The sequence below is a fragment of the Poecilia latipinna genome, unplaced genomic scaffold, assembly GCF_001443285.1.
Source record: "Poecilia latipinna isolate Pla-1442-1.1 unplaced genomic scaffold, P_latipinna-1.0 Scaffold1279, whole genome shotgun sequence".
NCBI lineage: Eukaryota > Metazoa > Chordata > Actinopteri > Cyprinodontiformes > Poeciliidae > Poecilia > Poecilia latipinna.
In genome coordinates, this window is record NW_015113895.1 from 129,670 (window position 1) to 155,808 (window position 26,139).

The 26,139-nt window shown below is 41.9% G+C and overlaps 1 protein-coding gene across 5 annotated transcripts; it reads right to left on the reverse strand.

The window, feature by feature from the left end:
- Positions 1-2,435: 2,435 nt before the first annotated feature.
- Positions 2,436-26,139, reverse strand: fam131ab (family with sequence similarity 131 member Ab). 5 transcript variants are annotated; one of them, XM_015054804.1, is made up of 7 exons: positions 25,474-26,139; positions 25,352-25,406; positions 20,100-20,239; positions 14,426-14,519; positions 14,135-14,317; positions 8,514-8,645; positions 2,436-7,398 (listed from the first exon to the last, which is right to left on the reverse strand). In XM_015054804.1, the coding sequence occupies exons 2-7, from the start codon at positions 25,380-25,382 to the stop codon at positions 6,746-6,748; spliced, it is 1,233 nt and encodes a 410-aa protein (XP_014910290.1). In that variant the 5' UTR covers positions 25,383-25,406; positions 25,474-26,139; the 3' UTR covers positions 2,436-6,745. The 5 variants fall into 5 exon arrangements, with proteins under 5 accessions (XP_014910290.1, XP_014910291.1, XP_014910292.1 ...); XM_015054805.1 differs by lacking the exon at positions 25,352-25,406; XM_015054806.1 differs by lacking the exons at positions 25,352-25,406; positions 25,474-26,139 and adding an exon at positions 23,799-24,074.

The following is a 26,139-nucleotide window of genomic DNA, read 5'->3' on the forward strand; positions in this document are numbered from 1 at the left end:
TATATATATATATATATATATATATATATATATATATATATATATATATATATATATATATATATATATATATATACACACCACTGTGCGAACATCAGCCAGTCTCAAATTAACTTAGGCATGGTCACCTCTTATAAAAACACTTCATTTCCACAAAATGGATCTGTCAGCTCCCAAGAGAGTCACAATGTCATGGAAAAGTGAAATATGCCTAAAGAATCAGCAGTTTTTACCACATTTCCTGTTTAATCTGTCTAATGCTGCCATAAAGTCTTACTAGGGATCAAGTCTTCATGTCAGTAATCTAACTGCAAACTGATTTACACTGTGTTAACTGCAATTATTGGTGTTAAAGAAGCAAATGCAATAGTTTAATGCATGATTAGTCTCAGAGCACTGTACTTTACAGAGATGCAAAATACAATGCTGATCCTGTTGCATTTTTTTCTTACTCCTTGTGTGATTTATTGGACAGTGTTGGCCAGTTTTGACCCAGACTGATTGCTGATCAGAATCTGCCAGATTTGATTCAAACTTCATTTCACCTGTGTTGCTGTTTGAAACCTAAAAAAGTCAGATCTTTATCCAAAAGGAAAATGTCTTTTTGAAGATTCTAGAGAGCGAGACTTAAAGCAGATAACGGGAAGGCTGAGCAGAAGACAATAAAGTTGTTTTGTTTTATCCTTTTGAGCGTCTCTACCAGAAAACATGATGGGTTTGAAAATGTTGGCAGATTGTCAGAACTGCTGACTGTTTTGTAATGGTAGCCATGCCAACAATGACTTTCACTAAAATAAGATCCTAAAGACGCATTCAAATGCTCTTTCACTACAATAAGATCCTAAAGACATATAAAAATGAAAAGTCCGTATTTATTTAAAAAATGACTGAAATGGGAATCTGCTAAAATCTGAATTGACAGAATAAAACTTTACAAAACATGAAGTTTGGAAATCAGCTAAAATCCTGTTTGGTGCATCTCTGACACTGCAAAGTGTTTAATCTCCAGAAGACCTTCACCCAACATAAAAAGATATCCACCCAAACACCGGAGTATTGCAAAGAACAATAACAATATTTTCTTTATTTTTGAAATAATATCAGATGCAGCAAACAAATATGTTTATTTTTCAATCCAAGGTGGCTATATTTGAATAATTACATTCAGCCAAAAGAGGAAAAAAAGTTTTTAAAAGAAGAAAAGAGACTGACATTTGGACGGAGGTGAGGGGTAAGGAGATGAGTTTGACTGATGCAGATGGTGAAATGAATCCCTTGTAGTGTGGAAAACTACAATCATCTAAGGTCATCTTTCCTTTTACCCTGTTAGTGCCCACCTTGCCCTCTCTGTTAGGGGACTCTGGTATGGCTTTGCTCTCTGAACTCTCTACGGTAAGTCTTATTTTTGGTCATATCAGCCTGATGTGAGTCAAACATAGACTGTGAAAATCCCCCATTCACTTCCTGTTGCACTTTTTACTCACTTTCGTGTTGGCCAGTTTTGACCCAATAACCGCTGATAGGGTGTGAGAGGAGAGCGGTCCCCCGGCCCATCTGCTTTGTTCTGAAATGGTAAGTAGGTTACAAGGTGATGGGGGCACTACCACCATGTGAATATTTATGCCGGCCTCCTGCTTCGCACTGTCTGACAGATGTTTTGATGTCTTTTTATAGCACTGGTTCCCTCAGCTGATGTCTCACACACACACACGCATGCACGCACACACACACACACACCTACACACACACACACACACACCTACACACACACAGTCACACATATAGTGAATCTGGAGCACTTCTCTCTGATAAGTATCCAATGGCACTGCTTGCCTGAAGCAACAAGCTAAAACTAATTGCCCAGGGACACTCTCGCAAGCAAGATGGAACATGTTAGGATAGAAAGGCATGTGTCTCAATGAAGGGAATCAAGGGTTTCCTGTTGTTCTGGGCCACAAAATCTCAAACACTTTTTATACAGAGAGACAAGTACGAAAACAAAAGTTGGTGTGGAGTTTTCTGGGACAGCTGACCTCAAAAGCTGCCGCTTAGAAACTTGTGCTGGTGACGAGGGTCTGGGGAGAAAGCAGGGGGAGGAGAGAGCAGATGGACTGAAGGGGAAAAAGGAGAACAAAAAACGACAGAAGTGAGAGAGAGAGAGATACACGTCTCCTGAAGTTCAGTCGTTTTTGTAATTGCAGGCTAATTGCCTTTCGGCAAAGGTAGCACTAAGACGCCCATCTATTTACGTAATAAGCCCCCCTATGGGGAGGGAGGGAGCAATAGACGGACAAAAAAAAAGAGCGGGAGCAAAGGACAGAAACAAAGAAAGGCGGGATGGAAGAAGGGAAAATGACAGGATGGTGATGGAAGGATGGAGAGGAAACACATTCATCAGGCTGTCTGGTGTATCAACGGCACATCTTCTGCTTCTATCCATGTGAGGACAAACTGTTCTCTTGGTGGTGACTGAACAGAGTCACAGTTCTCAGAAGTATAAGATTCACAGCACATACATGTAGATGTGAGAAACAGAGAAAGTCCAAGGTGCCCGTCTTTACTTGAAGCCGCAAGGACATTCAGATAGACATGCAGAGAAAAAGCGTGCACAAGAGGCGCTCAGAGTGAGCTGATAAACGGGGGAGGAAAAAGGGGGAAGGTTGTGAGACAATGGGACGGTCGCGTCACCGCGCTTCGACAAAAGCGCGAACTCGCTTCGCCAGCGTTGCCCGGCTTTTAATGTCAAGCAAAAGGACAGTGACGCTGCAAGCTCTCATCACTGCAGGAGATACAACAGGATTTCCTGATGCCTCTGTCTAAGGGGTACACATTACTGTGATCCCTGTTTGAGGGGATGAGAGTTGAACTGTGGTCTTAGACACCGAGGAGGACGTGAGGATAGTCATGCAGTTTGAGAGGTCAAAGGTGATGTATGAAAGGCACAGCTTCAATGGTTCCCCCTGAGTTTTCACGGTTTTGCCTAACTCTTAACACTAGCATTTGCTGTTTTCTGTAAATGAGGCGATGTCAAACCTTAGTTTTAGTTTAATCCATCGAAACCAGAAAAAGTTAAGCCTCAAACAGGAGATGACCTACCCCAAAACACTGTTTTAAAGGGAATCGCTGCATTGGAGGGGATTTGGAATTAATTGACTGTGCAAGCTGGGAGCGCTTGCTGACATCTTACGAGACACAGCTGGACACACAGTTTCACAAAATCTCAAAATACAAACACACACACACATTGAGGCTTCTTTGAACAAAAAGCATAGAAGTGGGGATCAAGTCGGTGCTTGAATTATGTCGTACTGTAGAAAATGACGACTCACTCCAGGGTTTCTCTTGAACATGTGCACACATGCAGGGTGAGAGTGAAAGAGGAGTGGAGCTTGTACATTTAGGCATGGGCCGGTAGCAGGTTCTCAAATGATCACCTTGGTTTCACAGTGTCATGATGTTTAAAAGAAGGATTTATACAAACATAGCAAGATTGAACTACTGTGATTTAAATAAAAAAAGCAACAATTTATTCCTACATATGGTAAAATAACAATGTTAGCATAGTTAATATTACTACTTCATTTTGATACAAGTGCACAAACATTTATCAAATTTTAAATCATGTTAAATTATGTTTTCATGCCATCATAGGTGGGTAGCACTAACTAAAATTAGTTGCATTGACCCTAAAGCACTAATCATAAAGATTAGTTCTGCTAACTCACTATACTATTGTAGCATTTAACATGAGCTAATGCTAATGTGCTCGAGCACTAAATTCAACCATATGGATACCGTCATGTGTTACAATGTATCGCCCTCAAAATGGTGAGATCTCTTGACCATTTTGAGGCTCAACAAATCTGAGAGTAAAATTTGTTAAGCCTGAAATGATTGAGACCACTTTATAGTTGCTGAGCATTGCTAACTCTGTTGTTGATTGACCACAGCAGGACTTCGGTCAGAAAACAGGGAGGACATCAGTTTACAGTAAGGCTGCAGACTGTAGTTCTACAGCGATTCACTCCGGGTACAGAATAGACGCCATTTGCCGCTCTGTCATCACAGGATATGGAACAGCTACGTAAACAGTCTTCACCCACTTCAAAACAAGAACATGAATACAATCATTAACTACTTGAAGAATTTGTATCAGTCAATAACCAAATCTAGGATTTTATTCAACTGAAAGTTTCCAGAAGAGCCAAATAAATTAGCGCTTCATGATTTGTCTGGAAAGATGTACATAGGGGAAGCTAAGGGTACTAAATGTTTTCAAAGTTAACAAAAATGCTACACAAACAAAACAAAAAAAACATTTGCTTTGGAAATTTTCACTCGGTTTGACAAATACTATCTCAAGGTATTTTAATAATGGACTTTAACCCATCCCAGAGAGTATCTCCATTTTAGAAATGAATGTAGTGTCTAAATATCTAAGCTGTTAGTATCTGGTCTAAATACTAAATGCTAACAAGATGTTAATTTGTATGACTTTTTATCAAGGACTCTGAAGCACTTTATGGTGGTGAGCTACATTGTAGCCATAGCTACCATCGGGTCCTCTGACAACCACAAGTAGGCAAGGTGAGGGAAGTTTTCTAAGGACACAATGACTGAAACAGAGGGAGCGGGATTTGAACCAGCAACTCAAATCACATCATTACACATCATTACTCCAAAATCTTAATTTATAAATGGATAACTTTTATAAGGATTGAGGCAAATGAATGTCACTGAATGTTTTTTGGCATTTTGTATGATTTATTACATTTTGGTTGTGGACCTCACAGATTTTTTATTAAAATTTTAAGCTTAGACTACCTTTAAATTAGGCTTTTTTCCTTAGTCTAAACCTAGATGAAATATATTAAATCAGGGTTATTTACACACTTGAAATGTCTAAATGAGATCTACGTTTATCTTCAACCTTTGTTGCTCTCTGGGGACGATAAAAAGGGAAAATAAGAAAACTTTGAAAGTGTAGCTCTTTTAAAACCTTGGTATCCTTGATCCTGGTAACTCATTTTAAACTTTTAGCTGTTTTGAAAGTGTAACGTTTTGGTACCACCAACCAGCCCATGCCTACGTGCGTGTGGGAATGAATGCATCCATGCTCTGGTTCAATGGGATTTCCTGAGTTGCATGAAAGACATTTTCTCTCAGGTACGTCAACATGGAGAGGATGAAGTAGGCTCTTAACGTGTCACATTACATGCCTTTTTGCAAGCATTATAGAAAGGGAGAGTACAGAATAAAAAGGCAAAGCTTTCCAAGAGTCAACATAAGAAGAAAAGATGAGTATTTAGAAGTTTTTAACCCTTGTGTTTAGAAATGGGGTCCATCTGACCCCACACACGTAAAACTTGTATCATTTGCCACAGTTCTCTACGTTTGCCTCAGTCCTCGCACGCACAAGGGTTAAATAAAAAAAACAAAAAAACGAGCTCTTCATGAGGATCATGATAAATGGCAAAAAACCGTATCACAGTATCCTCTTGAAAAAAAAGGTAAAATTTCACATTTGTATTGTTGCTTTTTTTTTTTTTTCCCAGTAGACTATATCACACAGTGATAACAAAGAACAGGAGAAATCTACAGCCACATTAGCTTCGTGCAAAGACCACATACACTGGCACGCCGCGTAGGCAAGGAGATCAAAGCAAGACAACGCATACAAAAATATAGAAAAATCTCCAAATGCAACCCATCTCTGCACAGGAAAATAGGTTTCTGTCGCTTGTTGCCAAACATCCGTCGTTGAGGCGTCGCTTCGGGAACTCTCTCTTTGTGTTTCCTGTGTCCCTGCTGTGAGTTTTTCTTTTTCAAGAGCAAAGTTCAGGTTTCCTCCACAGAAAACACCGGGGGAACACCGAGCAGCTGTTCATCAATATGCCAGCTGTCCATCATGATGATGACATGAACAACAACATGACTGATAGAAAACTAGTACATCAAAAGCATATCATTTCTGTCATATCATTTGGAACGCATGATTTTTTTTTTTAAATACATACCATTTCCTGTCACTTTGAAGACATTCCAGCATTTGCTCATAATTGACAGTGACAGGGTTAAATAATTTGGCATACTCAGCAAGCCATGCCCAGAAGGATGCGATTTACTCTCTTGCAAAGGATAGAGGAAAGAGGTTAGGAGATGAGGGATGGGGTGAGGACAGGTGCCAGGATGCAGTGTCAGCCTGCTCACTCATGAAAGATAGAGAGAGAGAGAGGGAGAGAGAGAGAGAGAGAGAGAGAGAGATGGGTAGGGGTGATACAGCACAGCTGAGATTACAAAAACGTGCTCGAGCCCAGGTCAACCCATTGATTTCAGCACTTGCAAAAAACATGCAGATATAAGTCAGAGGTTTGGACTCTCAGTCGATCTGTCTGCCTGTAGCAGAGTCCTTTCACCACACCGAAGAAGCCGAAAAACTGTGGGTGTCATACCCGAGAGTTAGTCCCTGGACTGACCATGCCTAGTCCAGCCCTCGCCGTTCTCACACTGATGAAAAAGGATTGTTTGGACGCCTTCAAAACAAAAAGTGTCAACACGTGGAATGGGGCCAAAGCACTTAACGGATGGAGAGGAGAGCTGAGATGCTGCGAGTATAAGGCAAAGACAGATGATTTACGCATCATTCAAAAGGTTCAAACTGTTCAGACACCGTGACGAAGAGGGGAAGTTGTCGCTGAAAATGAAGAAGCCCCTCCCCAAATACTGAGATGAGAAAAAAAAGGAGTCATTGGTTGTTCGGCTCTTCTGCTCTCTCCTCCAGCTCCTCCTCTTCCTCCTCCTCGTCGAGGGAAACAACCCCTGAGGAGGCCACATCGGACACCCTCCTGTGTGGGTCGTAGTCAGGAGGGTACTCCACGCCCTGGCCCTCCGCCTCCTCCTGGCACACAGTGCCTTCATAGTCCTTGCAGGGGGTGTCATCATCCTCACCAGGTGACAGATATGTTTCAGAGTAAGACATGGAGTAGCAAGGAGAATCCTGACCTCCGTAGGACCTGCTGCCCCGGCCGCCCCCACTCAAGCTGTGGAAGCCACAGTCTCCCCCACAAGGCCCACTATGTCCCACCCTCTGAAGTCGGGCCAGCAGCTCCTCCCCTCCATGCAGCGCAGACAGGATCTTTGCAGCAAGTTCAGCTGCGTTGTTTTGGGCGTGATTACCGCAATGAGTCCTCAGATCGCGGAGCAGCGGGTGCTGCTCGTCGAGGCTGCAGAGGCTGGAGCAGAGCGTGTCCGGAGAGCCCGCCGTTGGGGAGGGCTCTCTGCTGCCACCGCCCTCGCCGATCCCTCCTCCACTCTCGGGACAGGGCCTTCGCATGCCCAGGTGCTGGCAGAGCTGGCTGTGGATCAGGTCCTTCAAGTACGGCGGATAAGACGACAGTTCTAGGGAGAGCAACACAAACTGTAAGCATGAAGTCTTGAAAGTACAACAACCGTGATATAGTAAAGAGGAGGTAAAGCTAATTCCTTTTTTTTTTGGGATGTTGCAATAAGAAATATGTATACCTATTAAACTACTCCCAGAGAAGACTTTACAGAGGGTCTCAAATGCTAGTCTTCAAGAGACAGGAGCCCTGCAACTTTTAGATGTGTCCCTTGTCCTACACACAGGAATGAAATGGTGAAGCTGCCTCACTAGCATGCAGTCAAGCTCTACTGACCTGTGCTAATGAACTAATATTGGAGGCAGGTGTGCTGAGGCAGGGAGCCGTTTAACAGGTGCAGCACCGGCCCTTGAGGACTGGAGTTTGAGACCATAAAATGCTGTACCTTTTGGACAAATGTACCTTTGTTTTCTTCGTATCTCAAGATTCACGTAAGGATTTCATGGAGATAAAAATCTTAGAATCAAAACAAGACGGTATTAAGAAGAAAGTGCTTTGCAAAAGTATTCACAACCTTTGAAATGGGAACAAGGCCCATTATGCTAATTCAAAATATCTTTAATTTTAATGATAAAACACCTGGAGCCTTGAAAGGCAGCTGTGAAGTAAAACTGGAGCTTTAAGAGTTTTATCAACTTGGCTTACATTTCCTCAAGAGTCTATTGTCGTCACACACAGGTCTGCATGCATGAGATCCAATTAAATATGGTCTTCCAGAAGGTAAGAAGCTACTGGTGAATATATGAATGCTATTAACTGCAGTGCAGTGCATTGGCGGATGTGTGTAATGAAGATGAAAGCTCCGGTGCACACACTGCCGAGTGCCTTTATAACCCACTAACACACAATGCCCACACAGATGCTGCCTCTGCAGCAGAGGAAACGATATTAAACTTGCAGGAGGGATATCAAATTGCGCAGACAAACAGAAAAATGTCACGAGTGGATGAAAACTGGGGCACTGGGACAAAGAAAGACAAAGAGGGGGAAAGAAAAGAGAGATGGATATGGGAGGAGGTGTCTAATTCAGCTTTGAATCAATGAGGTTTGATTTAGCTGCTGTGTGTGTGTGTGTGTGTGTGTGTGTGTGTGTGTGTGTGTGTGTGTATTTACCTGTGCTCTGTGTGGTGGGCTCGCTGGCAGGCAGAAAGTCTTCATCATATGAGTCATCATTGGACTCGTCGCCGTCCACAGAGGACCAGGCCCTCAGCTTAGCCTCGGCGATGGCAAACTGCTCTGCCACACCTGCAGACACACAAGCGGCACACATGAGCTCGCACATGCACGCAGGGCAATTACACGGTTGGCATGGTAACAAGGAGGCTGCATTTGTGCCTCGGCGTCATCTGCTGCCTGACCGACAGATCTGTGTGAGGTGCGGTGCATCATTAGGAAGAGGAAACGCGACAGCATTCCCAATACAGTCGGGGTTCACCAGCCGTCACCTGGCTGGTGCAGTTAAGATGGATGTCGCTTGGTGTTTAGTTGTGCTCCGTCACGTTGAGCCTGTGAGCTGGAGGAGATACAGAGGAGAAGTGCCAGCTCAATCTGTGAGGGAAACGTTTGTGAAAAGAGCTAGATTTGTGTGCTTCTAGTTTCTATAAAGGTTTAATCTCTTGGATCCTTTCTGGGAAGCATTAAAAGTCACATCCAATGCAAAATCATAAGGCAGAGGAGTGAGGAGGAGGAGGGTGAAACACATTTACTTGTTCCTACAATTCCAAACCAACCTAAAAAAACAAACAAAACAAAACTAAGTTATCAGTTGAAAAGGACATCAATGTGAATAAACCTATAGTCCCAGATTGGTCTGAACATTTCACTAGTCTCTAGCTTAGAATTAAACATCAGCTCCAAAAACCAGATTAAATAGATCAACTCTTTGTTTATGTTCCTAGAGAATCTCTGTCACTTAAACCAGGCTGACAAATCTACCAGCTTAATGACTGCAGGTTTTAAAGGAAGAGCGTCCATCACCAAATGATCTGGTTCTGTTAGGGCAAAACATTTACACCTTGCAAGCAAAAGCATGTCATAGAAGTGAAAAGCCAAGAGAGGATGCATGTTTGTCTGTGTATATTTATTTATTGTGTAACTATGGCTCCCATGAATAGCCTTTAATATCTGAGTGACCTATCTTCCCCAATCAGGAGCAGCTGCCAGTCAGAGACAGGAAGTCACTCACTTGTTTCCTTAATGTCACCCTGCTCCCCCTCCTTCCTCCTACCTGCTCTGTATTCACCCCTGTTCTCCTCCATGTCATGCCTTCCTTCCAGTCGTCTCTCTCAGTAAAATTCTCCATCGAATCACCTGGCTCTCCTGATTCCTCATGTTCTCTCTTTCTCTCCTCCCAGCAGTCTTTCGGCCCTGTCTCGTTCCCCTGGTTTTGATTTTCCTCTCCTCGGGCTTCATCTCTTTATGTCTCCCTGTCGGTCTCTTCAGCTCAATGCTCAGTATTCATGCGACGTTTCCCACGGGGAGAGAGATCGATGCTCCCATTCATCCCTCACTGTGGCTGGACCCTGAACCCTCCTCACAAACAGCAGCACAACCTCCCACAGACGGAGCTGAGCTGTGCAGGTTGAGCTTTAGATCTAGAAAGTGGCCATTCACATGCCACTAACATTCATTTTAATGTCACCAATGCACATAACCAATACAAGGAATTTAATAGCTAAGAGTGGGCGCCCACATGAAACACACGTTTTGCAACTCTTACATGATGAAATGTAGGAGGTGTTCGGCATTGATACTATTTTTAATCCTGGTGTGTGAAGGAGTGTGTTTTCAACCCTATTCAGTTGTGACACATTGTGTTCGCAGGATGATATCCCAGCTTTCTTGGACTCAAATGTTTGGTTGAATAGTGGAAACACCAGGGAGGTTCGCTGTTTTCAGCCAATCGTTTTCCTGATCTGAACATTTTAAGACGGAGGGCCAGCAGTGTGGTGAGCCTTCCGATATCACATTATCAGCATCTTGCTGTCGTCAGAGAGAAATAAAAACATAAACCGTTTTTAGCTCAGATAGAAATACCAAAAAAATATTTGCAGCATTATTACCAAATGTCACCAAAATGAGAGAGAGAACTGCTCATACAATTTGCCATTACTTCTTACATATTTGGCCTTCAAAACGGTTTGACTATCAACAAGCATCAACAAGTCTGACACATCATAGGTTTATGGTAAACACAATATTTTCATTCAATTGATCACTGTCTGTTTTTGCAGCATTTGGAAAGTTGTTGCTTTTCTAGTTTATTTAAATGCAACTGGGTCGGACATTTGTAATTGTTGATGCAGACACCACGACACCATGAAACTGGTATCCTTACTCAATATACTACCTGCAGTTGCCTGGCTGTATCAGTCACTGCATATCTGCCTCTTTCATTCATCTCTTCATTCATACAAAGTGTAGAGTGGAAGATGTATTTGTCTCAGTGTTTCAGCAGAACATCAACGCCTGCATATTCAGTTCCCTGCTTGCCTCCCACACAGACACTCACAAACAGTACACCGGAGAGAGTTCTGTCTCACTCACACACACACACACACACACACACACACATACACACACGCACACACAAACTCTTACTTATCACATTTTTGCACATGCTGACTTTATTCTGTAACTTGAACACGAATGTTCACTCACCATCACGCCATCGGTGGATTGCAACTTGACAAAAATAAGAGTCAGCACAACTGGCAGCAACTTAATGAAGTGGGCACCACTGATGAAGCAAAGCCAAGAGATGGCTCTGTGCAGTTCCCATGCAAACATAACACCAGACCATGAAGAGTACTGGCATCATTTTCTGCACAAATCATGATACTCTCAGGATACAACTTCATAAAAAGGAATTTATTAAGCCTTTTAGATACCAGGATATTTTCAATAAAAACTTATGAGCTAAGTAAAAATATTTCGTCGCTGCATCTTTCAGCAGGACAGTGATGAAAAACAAATGTCTAAATAAACACATTTTTGCCCTGAGACATAAATACTACAGAAAACCTGTGAGCTGAGCTGAAGTGACGAGAGCATAACAGAGGATCTCTGAGTCAGGATTGTCAAGAAAGTATGTGAAGAATATAGTCAAAGAGCCTGAAATGACATTGAAGAAAAATACATCTAAGTGCGTAGTGGTGCCGATAATTGGGCCACCAGTCATTTTATTGAGCAATTATGACTTAAGATGGGATTTTTCACCTCCTACTGAACAAATACACTTGAATTAATGGATAGATTTTGAGATTACATTTTTTTATACTGTACATCTTTACCAAAGCGGCAATAAATGTCCTTACGTCTGTGAGGGGAGAATAATAATAACAGTTGATAAATGTGTTAAGAGAGGGGCCTAGAGGAGCAGAGATGTCCTGTGAATGATCATACCCTAAAGATTAAAGCATAAGGGAGCAGAACAGAGAAGGCATAGGGGAAAATTGCTCAGTCACGGCAGCATTAGCCAGGGGCAAAACCTTACTGTGCAAATTAACCTTGAGAGTCTGCATTGCAGGGACAGAGCAAAAAAAATGGATAAAGAGCAGACGGCAAGTGAAAACGACTGAAAAAGAGGTGTTACAGAGGGCAAAAAGGAGCAATATAGGGAGGGACAGCGTGGGTAGAAGAGCACAAAGATGAAATAATGAACAGAAAGGGCAGGAGGGATGAAAGAAAAGCCAGAGACGAGGTTAGTTGGTAGCAGAAAGAGGACACAGATGTGCTCTAAGTGAGTGCTTTCACAGATGAACAAAACTTAAACAGTCTGAAGAGAGGGAAGAGTTAGGGTGAGAAAAATTCAATAAAGTCATTCTTTATAAAAAATGTGTAAAACACATGTTTGTTCTGGACCAGAAAATTAATGGAGTGAAAAGTCATTTTAAAAATTCTTAGGTGGCAACACTTTTACACATGTGCAAAAGCCAACACGCTTATAATGCAGATTTATATATGTGTTGCATAACATCTTAAACTATCCATGAATAATAAGATATTTTATATAACCATTTATGCAAGTCAAAAGCTTAACATTCATGAGTGAGAGTGAAGTACAGATGTAAAAGAACTGCGAAAATGGTTGGAACTGGAGCGTTGTGTGTCACTGAAAATATTTAAATGATGCCTCCTGCACTCCCTGCCTCATTATCAGTGCTTCTTTCAATCAATCAATCATATCTTTATTCCAGACTCAAAAAAGGTCCATAGTAAAAAGGTAGAAACAAATCCACTAACAAACTGTGAGACAGTTTTCAGACTAGATAAATAATCGGATGCCAAATAATGGCATTTCTAAGACGTGCATTAAATCACACTGATGAGTCGTTTCTACTGCCTGTTCGTTGCACGTCCTGAAGATGTCACATAATAAAATCAATATTATGTGACATAATACCAAGGCAAAGATGATGAACTTCTTTGAAGTTTTATTGTGAAACTGCAACATTTCTAACTATGAACCAACGTGGCTGTAACATATAGCAGCATGAAAATATTAGGTTCTATGCTAAAGAAATTATTTCCTCCTTTGTCCACACTGAACAATGCTGCAAAGACTTTATAGCACACTTCCATCTGCTGACACACCAAAGCCACTGACACTCACCTTATAATGTTAAGAATCTAATTTAGTAAATTATATGGATTATTGTCCTTAAATCTCTGACTCAGTGGGTTTTTTGTCACAGGCCTGTGAAGTACTGTAAAGTAAAGCTGTAAAATACTGCATGCTGCAGATTATGTCAAGCAAATATTATGATCATTCAAGATGAGTTGATGGGAAATGGCAATGCAGCAGAGGTTTATGTTAACATGTAACGTCCGTGTGTTTCAATCGATTCTACAAAGTCACCTGACTCTGCTGAGACGTGAATCTGGCTGAGATCCAATAACAGTAACATGCAGGCAAGCCAATCAGATAGTGATCAGTTTACAGTGATTTCTACAAGCGCCGGCCTTTAAGACATTAATTTAGATTAATTCAGTCATTAGACAGATCTAAATGTGTTAAAATGTTTTCAGTGGAATGAACTGCATTTCTTTGACATACCTTTGTATCTGCGTGTTTCTGAAAAATTATTGTTGTGTGCAAGTTGTGCAAAAAGGAAGTTAGCCTGTTACTGAAACTACTCCAACCTAAAATACCATCTCAATGCAAAACATGTAGGAGTAAACACAGACGTCTCCAATGCTAATGTCAGCATCCGCAGTCCATATTTCTAAAGAAGAATTTTCTTAAAATGTTAAATAAATGATCAGGGATCCCTGAAACAATTGAAAGCTGAATGGGTATAAAGCACTTTGCACCAATCTGATTGCCGAACAACTTAAATATTAAAAACAAATGTCTTTGTTGCTGAGCTCATGTGCATATATACAATAATTTAGCAACATAAAGGAGGTTTGAAATGAAAATATTGCTTATTTTGTAAATTAAAATGCAATTAGTTTTGATTTATTCATTAATAACAGACCCTGCAATTAACTTGATTAAAATTTTTAACCACTAAATTTCTACGTGTGCTGTACATGTCATAGACTTGACTTCTTTCAGATACGGCACCTAAGTACATATTTATTAAACATATTTCCACATAATTGTTAAAAGAACCTTAGCACCGTTAAGGTCACCAAGAGGTTACTTTTTGTAAATAACTCTTCTATATGCTCATACAGCGGAGCACAAAAAAAAAAAAAATCCACCAAATAATAAACATAAAGATTACCAGCAGCAAAGCGTGCTTCTTGCTCTCCCTCAGTGAGGTCAGAATAAGAGTTGAAGTCTGACTCCAGAGCTGCCGGAGTGTCCATGGGCTTGCACCATCCCTTCCACTCTATCAGATGGGCCACTCTGCCCTGCGCCATGGCTGTAGGCTTCGTCACATGGTCCTTGACCACCTGCGAAATACCTGCAGGATGCATATATCGGGAGTTATTCTAAACCGGGTCCATTACGTGCATGCGGAGTACATTTGACTGTATTGCAGCAAGCTGTTTTTATAAACCGTTGCACTTACCATGCAGAGAAGATCGCGCTAGAGCAGCAATCTCTTGAATGGTAAGAGCTCTTCTGGATTTTGGTAGCATTTCAACGGTGTCATCAACATTCACCTGAAACGAAGAGAAATAAATGAGTGGGTCTTGAACTCGCTCAGGAGCTCAGCAGAAATGTGAGCCACATCTCAATACATCCTGCCATGACTCAGAGGAAAACCCTCTGCTGCCTGTTTGGTGCAAAGGAGAATCCTGTTGTTAAGTTAGCAGGCACACTTTTATGTTCTTTAAAAACTCAGGGATTTTTCCACAAATACACACACTTTCACACACACACGCAATCTTGATAAATCACAGGCAGAGTGTGTGTGAAACCAATTTGCATAAGCAGGGACACATTCCTGCGTACTTGCATTGCTTTGTGAATGCAGTTCTTTGCAATGACGTTCAAACCACTTGTATATTTATAAGAGTGGAATGTGACACAGTTATGTGATCGATGAATACAAAGTAATAAATCCTGCCATCATTGTAAAGCAATACCTGTCAGCTTAGCTAGAGTATGTAGAAATCTCAAATTGGACTTTGACTGGACCATTCTAACACACTAATGCACATTAATTATGATTATTGCTTTGTAGCTTGAGCTGCATTGTCTTGCAATTACCTCCATCCACTAATCAGATGACTTCTAATGTATGTTAGTTGCACTGGATTCTGTTTAGATGCACAAGAGTGGAGTGGACTGAATAAAAATACATTTAATATAAGAGCTTAATATGAAAAATATGTTGAAAACATCAAGAGATATACTTAGATGTATCATTTTATATAATTTGATGTGAAACCGCAAATATTCACCAATGGATTGAGGCCTTTGATGCCACATGTTTTCTTAGATTGTAGACTAATTAGCAAACCTGCAGTTAGTTAAGGTAACAGTGATCATCCTTCTCGGATTACAAATTGTCGTTATGTTATACATATGCACACGTGAAAGGCCAGCAAAACATAAAAAGGTCCCGCGGTGACATAGATTGGTTTATTTTTGCACACTATCCACACCCTGCTGCCATCCATGCAAACTGATTGGAACTAAATGGGCCTGGCGATTAAAAAGGCATGAAAGAAAAGGATACAGCTTAGCATCCAAACACTGTCTCACAAAGAATTCAAGATAAGCAGACAGGAGACAAAAGACTGACGCCATCCATCACTCCCGCCAGGCCTTGAGCTCTGTAAAGTCAAACCACAGAAGGAGTATCGGGTGTTGACGAGTTTCTTTGTCTGCTAACTCTAAATGGACGCACCTGTCCTCGCGTGAGGGATGGACACATCAACAGTCAAAAGCCTTTTTCTAAATGGACTGTTCCGTGTCATTAATGTGGGTCACTGCAGTCAGGCAGAGTGAATGATGTGACGGCTACGTGGAAGAATATTTCACAGTAGCCGTGTTTATTTGTGGCGGCTTTTTCTGCAGCGGGCAAAATTTTGAAAAGCTTCCAGAAAAATCTGAAGGTCAAAGGGAAGGGAAGAAGCTTGAAAGCAGCAAGGAAAGAAATAAAGTCTGGAAATATAAATAACTTTCTGAATCTGGAAAACACTAAATTCACCCTCCTGGAGTTCTCCAGACTATAGCATAGAAATCCAGGTGTCTGAGTTTATTTGAAAGAAACATTCCTCAACTACTAAACTCCTCACAGAGTTAACTTTAAAACTGTTGAGTCACTCTGAAGTTAAATCCCATTCCCCACCATTCTCATTAATAGTCGCCGCAGACTGCACAGCGCATTTCATTTGCAGACACAAGACACAAATAATCAACTCAGGTCATCAAAGGCGCCACCCTGTCTTTGACCTTTCAATTCCTCCTAATAAAAACAAAACAGCGGCCTGAATAACAAACAACTAGCAGAATGCTCTTGAAGAAAACCCCTACACCATTAATGGGGATCCCAAGCTTGAGATTGTATCGCCTGCTGCCCAGAGGCGGGATAATCCTCTTGTGCCGCAGAGCAGCTCGCACATCTGAGGGGAGGATAATCTGGAGGAGACGTGACACGTAGCCGGGAGGAGTTTGAGGATGATATATTCTGCTTGGTCTTTTCTGAAAATTAATGTTGTGTACATTTAGAGTATATTTAATTTGTTTTCAAGGTGTACAGCTGGAGAAAACCCCCCAGAAAAAAACCAAAACATTTTCACTGTGTTGTAGGTGGTATTAATGGAAACCTGCTGTCTTTTTCTGGCAATCGCATCAACATTTTTCATCCCTTTTTGTTTTTACAACAGAGCAAGATGAGATCAAGAACACAGAGCATAATTGGAAACAAGGTATCTCACAGTTTGCAGGAAAACTGTGATCTATTTGAAGTTTAATATACACATGAAGGAGTATATAGACGTATGAATTATTTAAGGTGAGCAGAACCCTGAGCTCGTGGGTCATCTTTCTTTGGCTGACTCTGCTCTTCCTTCGATTCCCTCCCACCTCTGCTTCTCCCACTGCCCTACTGAACTGCAGAGCGACCAGAGAGGGAAACCCATCGGCTGCACTCAGCAGACATGGTGGTACAGCAAGACAAATGCAGTGCGTCTATTCACACCGAATTCTCGTGTTAATAATTAGATATGGTGGAAATGAAACCGTCTCTGCCAGTAGAACCTCAAAAATTCAGCATTTGTCTTTAAGCCACTATTCACAGAAGACATGGAAAACAACAAGCATGTCATAATTACAGAGTCTTTGCAAGATGAGTATTCATCAGAAAAGCAGCCAAAAAGCCCATGGTAACTTTAGAGGAGCTGCAGAGAGCTACAGATCAGGTGGAAGAATCTACTGAGAGGTTAAATATTAGTGCGGCAGTCCACAGGCCATGAAGGGGACACAAAACTGAAAAACATTGAACTTTTTGGCCTAAATACAAAGCACTCTATGCAGAGCTAACACTGCACATATTGTTATTGTGACGGACAATAACAACTTGTTATTGTCCATTACAATAACAAATTTTGCTGGATGATATATTGCCCTGGTAGTTACTGCGATGATTGATAATATTGTCATTTGAGACCATTTCCAAGTAATAGCTGGCTAATGGCATAATTGCTTATTGCGACAGGCTTATTTGTAATCAGGCAAAATATGAAAAAGTTCTTGGGATATGGAAATTTTTGTAAAGCACCAAGTCTTTCATAAATAATAAATTCGCTATGTGGCTTTCACATAAATAACTTATGATACAGTAAACAATTAACAGTTTGGACAGGGACTGAAAAGAAGGAAATTGTTTTTTTTTATTATTATTTTAATTATTTTTCCAAGTTCTGCAGCTTTAATTAGTGAAACATTCTCTTGCTTTCTATTCAGCAAACCTCAACTGTGAGAGAAACAGCAATGCTTCTTTATCCAGAGGCCCTTTCTCCTGCTGTAGGAAACCACTATTTGGAAGCCATTATGCCAAACCATCTGAGAAGGAGAGCCACAAACGCCCGCATGCAGATATCTGTTTCATGCTGTGGAAAATAATGGCAGGATCTTTATTCTCCACCGGCACAGCACATTTCTAGCATTCTCTCCGTTTTTCTCTACCCTCTCAAGCCTTCCCCCCCCTTCTCTTAACTTTCCCACAATTGGAACATTTCTATGGCAACCAGTCACCGTGGAACAATTCCTCTCTGCATGCATGTGTGGCTGATGTGCTGATGACGTCGCAGACTCGAAGTGTCGGCGGACGACCGACAGCCGCACCTGCTGCCGCTGCTCTCTGTGAGATCAGAGATCCTGGGAGGAGACGGGCATTGTGTGGGAAACAATCAGCCGTCAGAATGCATCGTTACATCAAAGACGCAGCATGTCTGTCTAGGATTCAGGGAAATGGGAAGCATTACTTAGGGCCACCGCTGTGATGCAGGGAGCTCAGCAGTCTAGCCAACTCCTCTTTCACGGAGGCCAGTGTTCAATAGCGTATCTCCTCTCTTTTCCAGAAGGAGGCAGAGGCTGGATGTATGTTCCTAATGGATCTCTTAAGCGTTACTAATCGTCGCCTGGCTGCCTCGCTGCACTACGTCAGACTCATAGATGGTGTGCACAGATAAAAGGGACAGGTGGAGACATGATCATTTATACAATCATCATCATCATATCTGTGCCGGCGATAAGCAGTTGTCTATGATCTACCACATGCAATTAAAGAGATGTAGAACTGTGGGGGGGTGAAATGCCCCCATGATTAACAATGAAATCACACAGTTTATCTACAGTGTTGGGATTTACTGATTTCTTCTACCAACATAAATGTTTCAAATAGTCAAATAAACTTTTGTGTCAAAGATTTTGTTTATTAAGGGTAAAAAGGCTATTTAAAAACAAACTGACCCATATCAGAAAGTAATCGCTCGCCTAAACCTAGTAACTGGTTGATCTGCCATCACTGGTAGAAACAACTGTTTGCGATAACTGGCAGTGAATCTTTTTCAAAGAAGTGAATCTTTTCCACTCCTCTTTGCAGAATTGTTAGAATTCATCCTCAAGGTTTTGGGGAAACCTGTTAATAATCCTCTTTTATTTAATACAGAATCATTGGATGCTGAGCTTTAATGAGCACAGTAAGGTTCTTGTTTCTGGGAGCTGCTGGAGAAGTTGTCAACATGGACTCCTGGGAAGGTTTACCATTCTCACGTGTTTACACCACTTTTCAGCAGCAGCTCTCAATGGAGTCCCGAAAGCTTAGAAACAGCTTTGGGACTTTTTCCAGGCTGATAAAATATCAATCAGGGCACTGGAGCAGACCACATGCCTCCTAAACACAACCCAAGTTAAATTGACTCTTGTGACAAAGAAAGCTACATCACACTTAAATCCTCATATTAAAAAATAATTGTTAATTATGCTAGATGGAAAATAAATAACTAGGAATCAACTGGTTCATGTTATTGGAAAGCAATAAAGGGGAAAGTGAACCCTAAGATGCATTTTCAAAACTTGGATGGCTTCATTAATACAGTAATTATTCAATTTGGAAGGTTGGGGAAATAATTTCCCCCTTCATACAGAGAGACTCTCATCTTTGGTTACAGCTAATCTGGAGTAGAATATAATGAACTATATAGCAAATAGTGTTCAAACCAGATACAGTCTTTGCCATCCAAACGTATTCACACCCCAATTTGTTTTATATTCTGTATTTAATGGGAATTTAGAACAAGAAAAGAAAACATGGAAGACGGAGTTTTGGTCTAATTAGACAATAATTACACTTTATAGCCTACTTGCAAAATTTTGAATGAGGGAAAACTAAAATTGCAAATCGACAATGAACACACACCTTCCTCACATTCAAACATGGACAGGATTTCCTCTGCATGAGTTTATAAGAAGATGGATGGGGACAAAGAGAGAAAATCTGAAGCTGTAAATCAAATGTTTCTACAAATTGTTGACTGGAAAGGAAGGTCACATTATAGATGAAGATTAATCAGTATTGTGGAAAGCCAATGCATGTGTTTTTTGTTCCACTTCACAAATATGCATTTTTTTTTTGTGGCTCTATCAATTTATAACAATCAACAAAATACATTTTGCAGTGTCGTAGTGGAACTAGTTAGCTTAAATTAGCTGCCCTTGTCAAGTTTATGGTCTGTAGAAGCACACTAAATGTAAAGTTTGACTTCGATTAAAGAGAGAATTCAGGGCACCTCGCTGAAGTCCAGAGCACCCAGAGGTGCACCGAGTATCAGTCTGCGCGCCATGCAGGTCCGCGTGCTCCCCAGGAGCCTGACATCAGACATGGAGCTGGACGCGCTCCAGTCCACACGCAACGAACCATCAACCGCCACTGTCAGGAGGAAGAGAGCCACGTGAAGGTCACAGCAAGCACGTGGTTTAAAACTCATAGTGGCTCTGGACTTCATTCTCGCTCCAAAGCCTAATTAAAGTCTGCATTTGAGGATTAGAATAGCACTTTAAAGTATTCAGAGGGTTCATAGTTTTCAGGGTTTTTTTTTTTTATTTTTAATTGGAGCAAGAACCAGCCATCCATGAGTTTTAAGCTAACAGTATGTACTGCTTTAGAAAAATGCTTTAAACTCCATGCCTCCATCAGAAACTCAGAGCAGTCAAAGCAACGACCAAAACGTATCCTGATGGTTTCTTATCTCACTACAGTCTCACTGCAGTCCCTCTGAAGCAAACCATTCACCAACTACTTGACACGATAGGGGATAAAACATTTTGTTTCAATCAGCTATTGTCTGTTTAAATGAGGAATCGGATTGGGTATTGAGAAGATATCAGTAGATTGTATAATTTTTACACTGTAGACACATGCAAAACCTGTTCAGGTTGGTTGATTTAGAAAACTCTTCATGTGGTTCTGAAATGTAGCATTCTGTATGTGTAGCTGGTCATAAGTTGAAGTACGCTTATTATTGCAGGTTATCTAGCAGAGACTGTGGGCTGTGTAGTGAGATAATTTGCTGAGGGGTGACTTCCATGCACCTTTTAAACCATGCTGTTCATGCGTTAAGCACCTTAACCTTTTCTTCTTTATAATCAAACGGTTTATTAAAAGTGGGAGCTGTTTGAAGTAAATATTTGTCTGCTATAAGTAATATGACAGATTCTTTCAAAAGGAGAGGGAGCTTCTACTGGAAACTTCACAGAGTCTTCACTGAAAATATCCAAAGCGTCCTTTTGACCTTTAGGAGCGCACATTACTTGTTAGTCCAATTCTTCCTGCAAACATGACATAACAACCAACAGGTTTAAAACATCACTTTAATTAGGGCTGGCTACATGAGTCAGTATCGTATCGATGTGACACAATCCACAGTAGACCTATGAGTGCTGATCCACTGCACACTAAGAATCGAGTTTCCCGTCCGCTGAGCATTTCAGCACCTGGACAGCTCCCATAGGCCACATGCTCACGCTGCCTCTGGACTCCGCGCTCACCCTCATCAAATCAGATTTGGAAACAAAACGAGATTAGGAGAGGTGGGGCTCTAAATGTCAGTGCCTAGCTCTCCTTTCCAGCCCCTCTGCAGGCAGCCGTTTCTGGTTACTGTCTGTGAAAAGAACAACTCGCCCCATTAGCCACCAGCACCCGTCTCAAACACTGACTGATCGCTCAGCCAATCCCTGCACCCCCCTCTCCTGTCTGGTCAAAGACTTGCCATTTAGCTCCATCAGCTCAGGTTGCCCACCTGGAGGATTCAATATGTGCCATTTAACTGGGTGTGGTGAGATCCGTTGCCTGGGGGTGTATTGTGTTGAATCTAGGCCATCTCAATGAAAGTAATTGTGACGAGTGAGAGACGCTCACGTGTTTTCTACAGCAGTTTCCAGAACCTGCTGGTCACTGGGGATACCACTTACCCCTTTACAGACACATTCGTTAGTAAGAATCAATAAGAGGCTTGATATAAATGTCTTTTTATAATCTGGCACCAAAATATTTAGGGAGAAAAAGCCTTTAGTCTAAGCAGTGCAGAAATAACTGATTTTGACAAACTCACCTGTTTCTCATCTCTAAAAAATATCTTTAAAATAAGTGGAAGTGAAGCATTTTTAATTTCTTCTTTTAAGCAGGTTCTACTAACTCCTTGAATTCCCATTTCTAAGGTATAAATAGGATGTGACACAGTGGCCGATGCATTTTAGCCACTGGCTGCTGGCTGGACAACTGCTTATATTCATCTTGTCACCATGGACTGTCAGTGCTAAGCAAAGTAAACAAACCTCAACAGCTGCAATGAAAATGGCATCCCAGGGTTTTCATAACAACCATCACACAGGTCTACATGAAAACCAGTTGCACAAGAAGACATTTTCTGTCCTACCATCATAAACATAAACATGTGGAGTTTGATCAATTCCACTCCTTACTAGTAAACTGATCCGAACATAGAGCCAAACGGACACAGAAATGGTTCACCAGACACAACGTCGACATTCTTCCTTGGCCAAAGCAGTCTGAAGACTTCAATCCTACAGAAAACCTGTAGGGGGAGCTGGTGAGCAGGGACCGTAATAGAGGACTCAGGATTCTGGAAGCAAGATGTGCACAGCTGAATGGCTAAATATCCCTATTCTATCCAGATAACAAAAAGGTATTGACAATGAACTGTTACGTATGTATCAAATGTGACTTGGTTAAAAAAAATATATTTTTTTTAATAGTGGATTTGTTCTTGCAACTTAATTTAATGTAATCAAATCAAATTTATGATTTTTCTACTATTTTATTTATTTCGAGGATTTCCTTCTGCAATAAACAATGAATGTATTTTAAGGATTTCTTTAAAAAGAGACCAAACACTTCTTTGAATCTGTGCTGCGTGCCTTCTATTTTGTCACGGCGGCAACAAGCTGTATGAAAGATGCACGAATTTATCACGAACCTCCTCCAGCGGAGAGGACGGAGGTCGGTTTCTATTACTCCGATATTCCGCCAGAACCAGGATGTGCTTTAAGCTCCCGGGGTTGTGGATCATTGATCTGAATAAATCGAAGGTGCTGTATTTTGATCAAACGGGCCTCCAACAGAAATGGACACATTTGTAAATAACCTCGTTCTTCTGACTGACGTCTGCAGCTGTGAAGTAAAATTAGTCGTCTTGATTTTGATGTCAGTTGCGCTCCTGGCACCGAGAAGCGCTTCTTCTTTACGTGTAGTTTCTGTTGTCGTGGAAACTGCAGGAAGGGAGACCTCGGCTCGGCCGTGACGCCATCCCCTCCTCTTTTTCTATCTTTTCTCCCTCCTGTCTTTTGCACTTTTTTTTGCTATCAACCCCACTAGGAGTAGCTATAAGGCGGTAGAGTGATCCTATCACACATGCAGAGCAGCAAACAGGTGGCTGCTGTCCGCTGCCAGGCTGCATTGAGACGTGCGAGCGCCGGAGCTGCTGCTCGGTCTGGGTTTCTGAGTCTGATGGACACGTCCTTTACGCACTCCGTGACAAGGAGACGCGGAGAAAGGGTGTCACATCCTCCATCATGGGTGTGAGTAGTTTGGATTAAAAGGTTGTAGGCAATTAAAGGTCGCAGTAAAATTAGAGAGAAAACAACGTTTGTGTTTGTGTCTGAGAAAGGAGGAACGGATCGATGATGTGGGTCGAGTCGGATGTTTGATTTCACGCGTGGAAGACAAGCGTCATAGTCTGGGTCTGGGTGACAAAGGTCCGCGGAGAAACTGACAGCAAACTGGGGTCTTGTTTCCTGGCAACCTTCAACCAATAGCTGCATAAATTCTGATAAAATTATGATATTTTAAAGGTACTTTGAACTCCTGGAACAACCGAGGGCGTTTCTAGTCATATAAAAATCTCCGAGGATTTTAGCGTCAACGCAGGAGCAAAGAAAAAAGAAGAAGCGAAGAAGAAGCGTGGTCCTACCTTGCAGCTAAACTGGGTCAGCGCGGTCAGAACCATGGTGTCAGGATGCGCCTTTCACGAGCCTAACAGCCGATTAAACAGTGAATCCATCCATGGTGTCAGCAGCTCCTCAGTGTGTGTGTGCGCTTCTCACTAGCGTGCTCCCCTAACAGCGTCTCGCAACTCTCGTAGCATCGCGATGCTTAGGCTGCAGGATCCCAGCCCCTCGATGCTCACCCATGCACCGCAACCATAAAAACGCAAACCCTCTACACACACACACACACACACATGCATGCATGCATACGCCACGTAAGCACACACATAGAAATACGCGTTTAAACTATAGAATAAAGTCTAACCCATACATGGTGTCTTACGGTACAAGAGTTGTTTTGGTGTTACTGAAGCCAAAAACCGCAATCGGACAACAGGTATAAATAAAAGGTAAATTAAATAATAAATAAACAGACAAACAAATAAACAAACAGACAGAGAGGTATATTTCAAATGTTTATTCTAGGAAGCTTTGGTTTATTGTTTGTGGAAACTCCGAAAGTTTTTAAATTTCATAAGACCAGTTATGGTCTTAAATGTTACGTTTCAAGACAAGAAAGACAGTTGTCCAGCAGACAGCCAATGACATCCTCCACAATGAGTGTAATTAACAAAACATCCGTTTTAAAGAGGCTGGTTCTTCATATTGTGCTGTAAATACATTAATGGAAAGTTGAGTGGAAGAAAAAGTGTGTAATAGCAACAAGGGCGAGCACAATCCCCTGGTGTGGAATGCAGCTAATCAGAGCTTCAAGAAATAACCAGGACACATTCAGGACCATGACTGTTACATTCTTTGTGATATGCCACTTCTGAAGAAAAAACAAACAAACATTTTTATTGACTTTTTTGTTACATTTAAATGTGATAGTGGTTCCACTAAGGGAAACCCTGGAGGGTGCAATGGCCACTGTTCATCTGCTAGTTTCTTATTTCCCCCAAGTTTTCCATTTCAACAATCAATAGAAATATTTGTTCAACTTATACAGTTGTCTTTTTATTCACCATCATGGTTTCACCACAGGGGTGCCGGTGTTCCACCCAAATCTCTGCTGCAACCTAATCCAGCCTGTATGAGCTGAACTGATATCCGGCTAAGCGCTAAAGTCTTTTGGTTTGACCTCATATCTTCTAGAGTTGACTGGCTCGCTTGACCATATCAGACTTTCCAAGTTCTGGTTTAGTGTTGACTGTTATTGGTGTGTATGTGACTCAGCACAGCTGGAATGCGTGTGTGTGTGTGTGTGTGTGTGTGTGTGTGTGTGTGTGTGTGTGTGTGTGTGTGTGTGTGTGTGTGTGTAGGTGTGTTTGTGTGTGTGTGTGTGTGTGTGTGTGTGTGTGTGTGCCATTGCTGAAAAAGCATGCGTCCAAAATCCACATGGTATATAGCCGCTGCGTCGAGTTAGGATGCAGCAAAATGCAAAAACAAAAAGATAAAACAGGCTTCCTCCATCGTGCTTTTCTTTATTTTAATTTCTTTTATTTATTCTAGGAGAGCAAGTTAAAGCACTTCTTACCAACAGGCGCTTTGGAGCTGATGCAGCCCATTCTCGCTGCTGCATGTAGACCCCCCTTTAGAAGCGTAATCTATTACATTTCTTCCCGCAATCATCCACGTGTAAAGAGACGCAGAGCTTACCTCACAGATGGAAAGCCTCCGTCCCTGTCCTCCGCTGGGTTCCGCCGCTGTGCTCACACCGCCGGACTGAAGCCTGTCGGACTGGAGGGGGGTCTGGCCATCACTTCTGCTCAGCTTGTTTCTTCTAAATCCATAAAAATAAAGTTTTCTGCGGCTCTTCTAAAACCTCTTGTCTCCCTTTGGATCTCAGTCCTGCGTCGCAACGTTCAGCACCACAGCGGAGGGACAGCGCTCTTCTCTGCAGGCAGCAGTTAAGGTTTCTGCCCCGACCTGAGCTGAGCTGCAGTGCTGTTTCTGTGCGTGTGTGTGTGTGTGTGTGTGTGTGTGTGTGTGTGTGTGTGTGTGTGTGTGTGTGTGCGCACGCGCGTCCGGTGTTAATGGGGTTTTCTCCCCACTCTCCCTTGCTCTCTGTCGAATCCACGCCACATTTTGGACATGGGTCCACTGTCTCTGGTCAGGGAGTGAAGAGTCGACACGTTGATAGAAAAACAATCCATGCTTATCCCGCTCTTATACCGCTTGCGCCGACTTTCCGCCCTCTGGATGTGCTTTTTTCTTGCTGTGTAGGAGCGGAATGAGACGGGATTGGCTGGAGTCACATGAGGGCGGAGTTGTGGGTGCACGCAGAGGAGGAGCTGGTTCTTCATTTAGGATTGCATTTCCTGA